General features: G+C 38.3%; 1 protein-coding gene across 1 annotated transcript in view; it reads left to right on the top strand.

The window, feature by feature from the left end:
* The window catches only part of SERPINI2 (serpin family I member 2), a 38489-nt gene extending 30453 nt beyond the window's left edge, over positions 1–8036 (top strand). Inside the window, exons 6-7 of the mRNA XM_044669541.1 lie at positions 3706–3795; positions 7960–8036. Of these exons, the coding sequence (XP_044525476.1) occupies positions 3706–3795; positions 7960–8036 (167 nt within the window). The remainder of the gene's footprint in view (positions 1–3705; positions 3796–7959) is intronic.
* The last annotated feature ends 2500 nt before the right edge of the window (positions 8037–10536 follow it).

Here is a 10536-nt window from a genome sequence, read left to right as displayed (position 1 = left end):
ATATATATATATATATATATATATATATATATATATATATATGTGTGTGTGTGTGTGTGTGTGTGTGTGTGTCTTATGCATATAATATAATGTGCAAGCATGGGTGTGTAAATAGATATATAAATGAATAGATATGTAGATATGTAGATATAGATATGTGGATAGATAGATAGATTAGATAGATGGATGGGTAGATAGAAAGATAGACAGAAAGACAGATAGACAGATAGATAGACAGAAAGACAGAGAGAGAGACAGATGGACAGACAGATAAACAGAAAGACAAAGAGACTGATAGACAGATGGACAGAGATAGAAAGACAGACACAGACAGACAGACACACATATATATATACATATATAGATGATAGAAAGAAAATGGATGGATGGATGGATAGATGGATAGATAGATAAACAGACAGACAAAAAGGTAGTTAGACAGATGGACAGATGGACAAACAGGTAGACAGGCAGACAGGCAGACAGGTAGAACAAAAATGGATGAATGGATGGATAGATAGATAGACAGATAGACAGACAGATAGATAGATAGACAGAAAGACAGATACATACATAGATGATAGAAAGAAAATGGATGAATGGATGGATAGATAGATAAACAGACACAGGCAAAAAGATAGACAGACAGATGGACAGACAGATGATAGATAGGTAGAACAAAAAATGAACCTATTGATGGATGGATGGATAGATAGATAGACAGACACAGACAAAAAGATAGTTAGCTAGCTAGCTAGACAGACAGACAGATAGATAGACATATACACACATATTTAGATTTAAAAGGGAACTTAGATCCAATTCTTTCATTCTATGAATGAGGAAGCTAAGGACTTTAGAGGTTGAGATGTTAATCTAGGATCATACAACCATCAAGTATCTGCAACAGAATTTGAACCCGGGTCTTCCTGATTTTCAAAACAGGAATATATGTAAATATATTATATTACCGATTATGTCATGGTATAATATACATATATTTGTGTGTATATGTTAAACCAGGGCTTTCTAGAAGGATGCAGAGACCACAAACGAAGTGGAGGCAGAATAACTGAGTTGTCAAACAGCTTCTATGATTCTGCTCAGCCTCTTGCCCCCGGAATGACTCGGAAGCCAAAATATACAAATGGGAGCTAGTCAGGGAGTGGGCAGCTGCGTGGCGGCTCACTCGCCTTCGGTATCTTAATGGGAGTAGATGACCAGAAGGGGGGCAGCAGGTGGAGTCCAGCCTGAATAGTCACAAAATAGGAAAAGCCCCCGAGGGCAGCTCCCAGCGCATTCAGTGCGGTTTATGGCAAGTGCGCCAGTGAATTGGGAAGGATGAGAAGGACCTGCCTGGTGCTGATGGGAAAGATCACAGATCTCCTCCAATAGGGAACCCTTGGAGTGATTCAGACAAAAACCAGACCCTGTTCTAAGAAGTAGCTGGACGGTGAAAACTCGTGTTTCCCAGAGGAGAGCAAGTGCCGGTCACAAATCTTGCCAGAGCGGGAGTTTTCTTCTCCCTTTCCAATGCTAATCTAATACCAACAAGAGAGCAACGGAGATTTTATGAGTTTTTAAAAATCATTAGAAAATTCCCCCTTTCTCAAGTCTTCAGGAATAAGCAAGTCATTGACAAGGATAATAGGAGCTGCGCAAGACAGATGCGGTCTAGAAGGAAGTCATTAGTGTATGTTTTTCTAAATATCGAGAAACACTAATAAACCAATAATAATACTTAGCATTGATCTAGAGCTTTCCGGTTTGCTGAGTCCTTCACACATAATTTCTCATATGAATCTCACAATAATGCTGTGAAGCAGGAGCTGTTTTGGTCTCCATTTGACAGATGAGAAGACTTGAGACTGAGAGAGGTAAAGGAATTTACTCAGGGTCACACAGCCGGTGTCAGAAGCCCCATTCAACTCACCTCATCTTGACTCAAAGTACAGCACCACAAAGTTGCAAAGAGAAGGGAATGAGGAGTGGCTGGATGACCCAGTGGGCTGAGAGCCAGACCCAGAGAAAGGAGGTTCTGGGTTCAAATATGACCTCAGACATTTTCCAGCTAGGTGATCCTGGGCAAGTCACTTAACACCTATTGCCTAGAACTTGCTGCTCTTCTACCATGGAACCAATACTTAGTATTGACTCTAAGATGGAAGGTAATGTTTTCCAAAAGCAAATTTAAAAAAGGACTTACTTGCCAGACTCTGTGCTAAGCATTTCACAGTTTTTATATCATTTAATCATCACAGCTCTTGGAGGTAGATACTCTTATTCTCCCAGTTTTACAGTGAGGAAACTGAGGCAAACAAAAGTTCAGTGCCTTGTCCAGGGTCACACAGCTGGTAAATTTCTTTTCTTTTTTTTCAAACCCTTAACTTCTGTGTATTGGCTCCTAGGTGGAAGAGTGGTAAGGGTGGGCAATGGGGGTCAAGTGACTTGCCCAGAGTCACACAGCTGGGAAGTGGCTGAGGCCGGATTTGAACCCAGGACCTCTTGTCTCTAGGCCTGATTCTCAATGCACTGAGCTACCCAGCTGCCCCCAGCTGGTAAATTTCTAAGGCTGCATTTGAACTCAGATTTTCCTGACTCTAGGTCCAGCATTCTACCCACTATACCACTTAGCTGCCTATATTTTAAAAATCGTTTCTGGAATCCCTTAGCCAAACTCATGTCTGAACAATTCATTTCTTTAACTCTTACCCAACAAATGGTTATTCATATTTTACTCGAAGATCTGCCTTGGAAGGGAAACCTACCCACTATCTCCCAAGGCAGCCCATTTTACTCCTGGGTTGTTCTAACTGTAGGGAAATTTTGGTTTTCTCTGTGGAGGTCCTGGTTCTTCTCTCTGAAACTAAGCAGAAAAAGTCACTTCAAAGATCTGAAAACAGATCTCATGTCTTCCAAGGCTACATATCCCCTATTCCTTCAACTAATCTTCCTATGGCTTTTCCCCATAGTGATAGCCTTCCTCTCGAGTTTTCTCCACTTTATCAATATCCTTTTTAAAATACGATGCCCTACCAAACGCAATTCCCTAGCTGTGCTCTCACAATAAAACCCTACATGGATGTGCCCCAAAACATTGGGGTATTTTAAGTCATGCATGCATGTAGAACATTTCCTGTGAAGGCACATTTGGTGTATCAGTAATGGAAACAATAAAAATTAAATAAATAAAAATCTTCATCATTATGGAACAAATATGGTAAAATCTGGCAAGTTTGACTGTTTCAAGTCATTGAGAGATGCTTGTTCTCATCCCCAAAGCTGAAGAGTGGAAGGGATGCAGCTTGGAGCCAATCTTGAGACAATAATGAAAGAAGAAAGTCAGCAGCGTGCATCAGGATGGAATGGTTGGGTTCTTTGCCTGGCTAGAATGCTAATTTCCCACAGGGTCCATGTAATATAATATAGTATAATAGAGTCCAATTCAATTGCTGGCATTCTTTGCCAGCGTGCAGAAATGCATTGGGAAGATTGCTTTAGAAATCATACAATATTTATCTTTTGCTCTTTATCACTTAAATTTATTCCAAATTTCTGAGTTTTAGAAAATGTGTCATTTCTTCTGCATGTTAACTGCTCTAACAATGTGACCTTTCCTGCCTATTCCAAAGCCCCATGCAGACATTTTGCCTGTGAACCTTTCCATCGCAGCCCTCCTACTGACATTGTTTTTGTGTTTTGCAGGTGGGCAAGTGCCTGTAATCATGAGCCTGGCTTCAAACCAATTTGTAGTTAATCGCCCTTTCTTATTTATTCTGAAGAATAATCCAACAGGTAAATTTCCCAGGACCCCCATGTTGAATGGTTTATTGATCATGATAGTAACACAGACGAGGCTTCTAGAGCTCAGGTGACTGTGACCAGACACACTATTTATAGGAGAAGGTGCCTAATACAAAAAGGTAAAATTCTATACCTTTCCCCACTTGGGATGAGACCAGAGACAAGAGAGTGGGGAAATATATTACCATGTAAAGTGGTAATAATAGAAGTCTCTGTCATATGATACTGAGAAGAAAAGAATAGCGGCTACATCAGTCAGTCAGTTGATAAGCATTTAATGGTTAATTTTATGTCAAACACATTGTTAAGCCAAATATGATCTGTCTTAAAACTTAATTTATTTATTTTAATTTAAATAAGATTTAAATACATTTAAATCTTAAATTTGTCTTTAAAAAGAAAGAAATGGTCCCTGCCCTCAAGGAGCTTACATTCTAAAGGTGAAAACCAATACATAAAAGAGCTGAGAAGTAGGTGGATTGAGGGGAGAGGTACCCTGGCTGTGCCATAGTGGCTAAGTCCAGAGAAAAGAGAATAGCTGGTCTGAGATTCCAAGGAGAAATCACTAATTGGAGAAAGGACCTGGAGGAACAGAGTTAGGGGGCAGATGAGGCAATTGATCACCCATTCTTTATTTTTTTTTATTTTTTTTATTTTTTACATTTTTAAACCCTTAACTTCTGTGTATTGGCTCCTTGGTGGAAGAGTGGTAAGGGTGGGCAATGGGGATCAAGTGACTTGCCCAGGGTCACACAGCTGGGAAGTATCTGAGGCTGGATTTGAACCTTTATTTTTTTAATGTATCAAATCAAAATGTAATGACAATCCCTAACAATGTGACAAGATAAAAAAGAAATATGAAAAGAAAAATAGAAAACTTTCCCATAAGAACCTTACATTCTATATATCCAAAGAAAACAATATGTACTCATATAAATGGAATAGTTAAAAGGTGATTGGCAGGTGTACTAACGTCTGAGCTAAGGGAATCAGTAGAGGCTTCATGGAGGAAGGAGACTATGAGCTGAGCTTTGGAGAGAGAGATAGGAATAGTATTTTTTCCCAAGAAAATTAGCTTATACAGGAAAGATTCATGGTTAAATCCAAATTGACTGAATAAACCAGATTCCACTTTATTTAGAGGCATCATGATACATTAAAAAGGCAACCAAGCACATAGAGTCAGGATGTTGTGATGGTAAATGACGTATCCAGGATCACATAATATTTATTAGAAGTGGAATTTGAAATCAGATCTTACTAGCTGGCACTCTAAACTCAACTACCTCTCCTTATAAATGGTGGCATGTTATAGAAATGGCCCATGGGGGCAGCTGGGTAGCTCAGTGGATTGAGAGCCAGGCCTAGAGACGGGAGGTCCCGGGTTCAAATATGCCCTCAGACACTTCCCAGCTGTGTGACCCTGGGCAAGTCACTTAACCCCCATTGCCTAACTCTTACCACTCTTCTGCCTTGGAACCAGAACACAGTATTGACTCCAAGACGGAAGGTGAGAGTTTAAAAAAAATAGAAAGAAATGGCCCCATTTATATTTGTTTACCTTCTCCCTGATCCTTTCAGGTGATACTTAAGGGGATATCCGTCTCTTTTGCCACTGGTTGCCGGCTGACCCAAGGGAAGTTGTGCATCTTGAAAGAAAGGAACGGTCTTAAAACTTTCTTCACTTCCCCAAGTGCAGTTAGATGTGCCTGTGTAGAATTGTGCTTAGAGGAGGTCATTTGAGCTTCACATCTTTGACCTTTAGATAACTATTATTCTCTAAAATGAGTACATAATCACTGAATCTCAAGAACAGAAAGAAATAAAGCAGCAGGGGCAACCGATGGGCATGAGAATAATGGCGTTTGGTGTGATTATGTTCGCCTCCTTTATTTCCCAAGTTCCATGGGGGTAAGGGTGACTTGCTTATAGTCTAGGGCCAAATAACAGCAATCAGCAAATCCACAGTGTAGGTCTGTAGCAAACAAAATAGCACGTATTCATTTATTTTGTGATAATGCTTAGCCATCAAGTCTTAATGAACATTTGCCATTTTATGGTCAGCGTGGAGATGAGACTGTCTAAAAAATAAGGAAGTCCTCAAATTTGTATAGAGGATGATTACTCACTGGTTAAATAAATGGCTCCTGTAGGGAAAGGAGAAAAAGCCTCTATCTTGGGACAATATACTGACTGCACTTTTAGTTCTGCTGTTCAACAAATGCATACAAAATACCATTTAAAGGAGGAAAATGTTGAATAGCAATAGCATTATGCTTCATAATGGATTTGTGTTTTACATAAGCCCGGTAACCTTGTCCTGTACTTTGAGTGTGTGCATTTCTGCTAAGTTCAATCAATTTTTATTTGAAGTTAACATTCATTTTTTTCAACTGATGCAATACCCTTGCTCAAAAATTATTAATTTCTTCTTTTTTCTAGCTTAACTATCAAATATATTGGAGTGTAATCAGGCAAAACTTTAGGCAAATTTCCTTAACTGTTTCTCTCTCTCCCTCTCTCTCTCTCTCTCTCTCTCTCTCTCTCTCTCTCTCTCTCTCTCTCTCTCTCTTTCTCTGTGTGAGTGTGACTGTCTCTCTTCCTTCCTTCCCTTCTTTCTTTCTTTCTTTTTCTTTCTTCCTTTCTTTCTTTCTTTCTTTCTTTCTTTCTTTCTTTCTTTCTTTCTTTCTTTCTTTCTCCTTCTCTCTTTCTTTTTCTTCTTTCCTTTCTTTCTGTCCCTTCCTCCTCCTTTTTCTTCCCCTTTCTTCCCTTTCCATTGACAAATTATCATGCTGCCAAAGCAGTCACATGCAATGACCTAATATGTGGAGATGATAACTGGCAAGGAATGGATTCCATATGCTATTTCTTATAGTATCTTATCTTCTGGTACATAACAAGTCCATATACTACTAAGATCAACTGATAGATAAAATAGCTTGCCTTTGCCTTGGATCCTGAGGTTTTAGTCCTACTAAGTATTGGGAACCTGCTCATGATCTACTACTTCAACAATATTTGTTGAAAGGAATGAAAAATAACCCATAATGAAAAATTAGCCATTATTATTAGACTACAGGCTTCTTGAGGACAGCCATGGTATTACTGTGTGTTTGTATCCTCAGACTTTAGCACAGTACCTGGCACACAGTAGGTATTTCATAAATACTTAATGATTGATTGTTTGATTGATAGTGGACCATAACTGAGTAATGGCTCTTATAGGTTATAAAACTTTGACCTTTTGGGGGCCAATGACAAAATGTTCCTCTATAGTCATACCGGATACCAAGTATTTTTATTTTAATTATTTGTTTTTTTAATATATGAGAGTTCTCTTGACAATTTGCCAAGTGTCATGCATTCATTTTAGAAGGAAGGACATTAATTTAAAGCACTAAGACAGTTTTGAATACACTTAACCCATTTGAGTCAGTTTCCCTAGTCATTTTGGAGAAAGGGTGAATCAATATTGACACAAAATTTATTTGTGGGTTTTATTTTTGTACTTTATTCTTCAGTTCTTATTAACTAGCAAACAAAGGAATGGCTACAAAATCAGTTGTTTGCTTTTATATCCTTTATTATATGTAACTCTTGTGCAAATCTGAAAGCATTAATGATGAAAAATACCTCCTTGAGTATTAAATATTGATTCGGAGTGGAATGGAGAGAACAGGGAAGTGGCATCTCTAACCTCCAGGGCTCACATTATGGACATTTAAAAAAATGTCTACTAAGCTCCATCAGGCTGATGACCATCCTATTATACCTTGAATGTGTTTCTCTCTGTCTATTATTAGAATACAATTTCCACAGCCACTTTATTTGTTCTTCTGTGTTTCAAAGAAGGATTTCCAATATGATGTGGTTATTTCATGAATGCTTTATAATTTTCCCTGTTATATGATTAATAATAAATAACAAGAGTAATGATGGTTAGTAATGATGTGAATAAATGAAGTCCGTTGAACAATGGAATAATGAAAAGAGGAAGATCCAATGTTACGTGCTGCCTGTTCTTGAAAAAGATATTTTCTTTTAATGTAGGGGAGGGGACGTTTTAAAAATAAATTAGTGGTTGCTTTTCATGTCATCTCCAACCTATATATTTTCTTCCAAAATGCAAAAATGATTTTTCTTTTCTTTTCCTAGAATCAATTTTGTTTATGGGAAGGGTGACAAACCCTGAGGCACCAAAGATGAGGGGAAGAGATATGGATTCACTGTAAATGAAGGCAGAGACTCTGAAGAGAAATGAATTCTTAGAAAATGAATGATTGGCCAAACACTATTACTATGAAAATGCTATTTCGTTTCCTTTTCTTTTTTCCAGTACAGGAAAATTGGAGGCCCTGCATAATGAATAAATTGAATGTTATATATTGGCTTATTGGTATATTTGTAGTCGCTATTCTCTGGATAAATGGTCTTGCTACTTTATAGCAGGTATATATAAACATGGTAGGTAGGGAAATTCTTTGAAATTTTATTATAAAAATATTCATACTGGGACATGAGAAAATGAATTATTGAATTTCCTATGTTCTCAGCTGGTGAGTCACTTAACTGAGGGAGTCACTTGAGTTCTCTAGTCCTTAGTTTCTTCATCACTAAAATGAGGATCTTAAACTAGATGGTCTCCGAGGGCACTTCCAATTGTAGATCTATGATCCTATAAAAGTTTTAATAACGGCTGTTGCCAGAAGATAGTTCAACATCTGAGTTATAGCTAGGGAGGGGCAATGGAGCTTTGCCTAGGGCACATAATTTTAGAGAGTGCTAGCAACAATTAAAGTGTTTCTTTAATAATAAAATGAGAATCTATCATATAGCAAATGGCCTATTTCCTCCCCTTCATGGTTCTCCCCTTGGTGAGATTCTCTAATCCTACCCTTACCTTGCTCCCCATCTCTGGCCTTTTTCTGAGCTATCAATGTGCTTTTTAAGAGTCTGTTTGAAAAATGTGCTTTTAGAAATAGCTTTTTTCATATTTTTCATGTTCAGAAGACTTTCATCCACTTGCAAATAAAATTCGCGTCATTACAGATTAGTAAGTACTAGGAGTTACTTAAACTAATCTTTTGTATGAATAGCATCATAGATTTAGAGGTTGGCTGTGGCAGCTAAGTCCTTCATTTTACAAATTGAGAAACTGAGGTACGGTGGGGTGAAGTGGATTGCCCAGGTTTACACAGCTGTGAAGTGTTGGAAGTGGGGTTGGAACAATGATGTTCCTGAGTGCAGCCCAGTATCCAATCCACCATGTTGGAATTCAGGGTGCTGAAGGTCAGCAGAATATATGAATTTTTTAGTTCATTAATTCAGGGCTTTGTAGAAGATATTGGGATTTGGGGAGTGATTGGAGATGAGATTATCAAGGAAGAAGGAGATTGCTTTGAGGATCACTTCATGCCCACATTATTCCCATTTCATGGAACCTTTTAACCACTTCTATCACTTATTGGGGAGGAAGGTGCTGTGGTGGATAAGCCTCTGCCCTGGAAAGGAGAAAGGCTAGATCTCCTTCCCTTGGCTCTGGCAGCTTCATACTGCCTCCCATGACTTAGCCAGGTCCTGTTTCACAACTACCCACAACTCATACTTCCCCTTACTGAAGGTGAGCATCCTCATTGAGTCTCTTCATTAAAGAAATCTATAATTCCTCTCAGCCAGATTCCTCAGGCAGTAACCATGACCCTTGTCTTCAGCCTTCTCTGCTACTAGTTTTCTCAGCCAGGCTGTATTACAATATAGAGAAACCCAGGCTCAGTTCAGGTCAACTTATTTACTGGGCATTTGAAAATATTTTTGAATTGAAAATATTGAAACTATTTGCAAATTGACATTCATAAACCAATTCCAATTTAACTCTTCAGTGCACTTTAAGACATTATTAGAGTTTCTGTTACTTTTAAATTCTTTTAACTGCCTTTTCCTCTGTTTCCCTTGAAGTCCTCAATTCAGCTGGCCTCTAAATTGTGGCCAGACACCCTTCTGGTTAATAATTAATTTAGTCAGACAATATTAAATACCTTTTGCAAAGGAGTATTTACTAATTACTATATAAAGAATTAGTACAAATATTTCCCAAATATCTCTGAAATACTAACCCATAGGTATTTATATAGCATTCAGGGGAAAGTGGTAGAAATTTAGAGGGTCCACTTGGCATAGGGTAACATACAGTTCATGATTACTGGAAGTCTTTTTTCCCCAATTGTGGGAAGCTCAGGAAGTTTTCCTTTGGCTTGATATAGTCCCTTTACAAGAAAGCTTGTAGAGTTGCGGGTCCCATTGATTCTTGCCTTCCAATACAGACACCATCATCAGTGGATCCAGAGATGGTACCAGGAATAATGGATTGATAGAAGGTCTATTATCCTTTGGTCCCTTCAAAGCCTCCAGAATCCTCTTCTGCTCAGAGTGGGAGGAGGGAAGGAGACCTTCACAAGGTGAGTCTCTCCTCCTACCACCTGCACACACTTACTTTAACGCAGTGGCTCCTATTCAGGGGTATGTTAGAGTATCATACTTTCTCTAGTTTCTAGAAATTAATACTTTTTCACCTAGCTTAATAACTTAGAGATGATTCCTTGGATATAGTCGATTTTTTCCAACCACAAATAACGTGATTCTTGTGAAAAATCATTCCAACTCAAAAGCCTTTTGCCATTTATTCTAAAATCTATGGTTCCACCATTGATATTAACATGTTTTCACTTAGTAAAA

The sequence above is a fragment of the Gracilinanus agilis genome, chromosome 3, assembly GCF_016433145.1.
Source record: "Gracilinanus agilis isolate LMUSP501 chromosome 3, AgileGrace, whole genome shotgun sequence".
Taxonomy (NCBI): domain Eukaryota; kingdom Metazoa; phylum Chordata; class Mammalia; order Didelphimorphia; family Didelphidae; genus Gracilinanus; species Gracilinanus agilis.
Note: the sequence above shows the minus strand (reverse complement) of the source record. Positions and strands in the feature narration are given on the sequence as shown.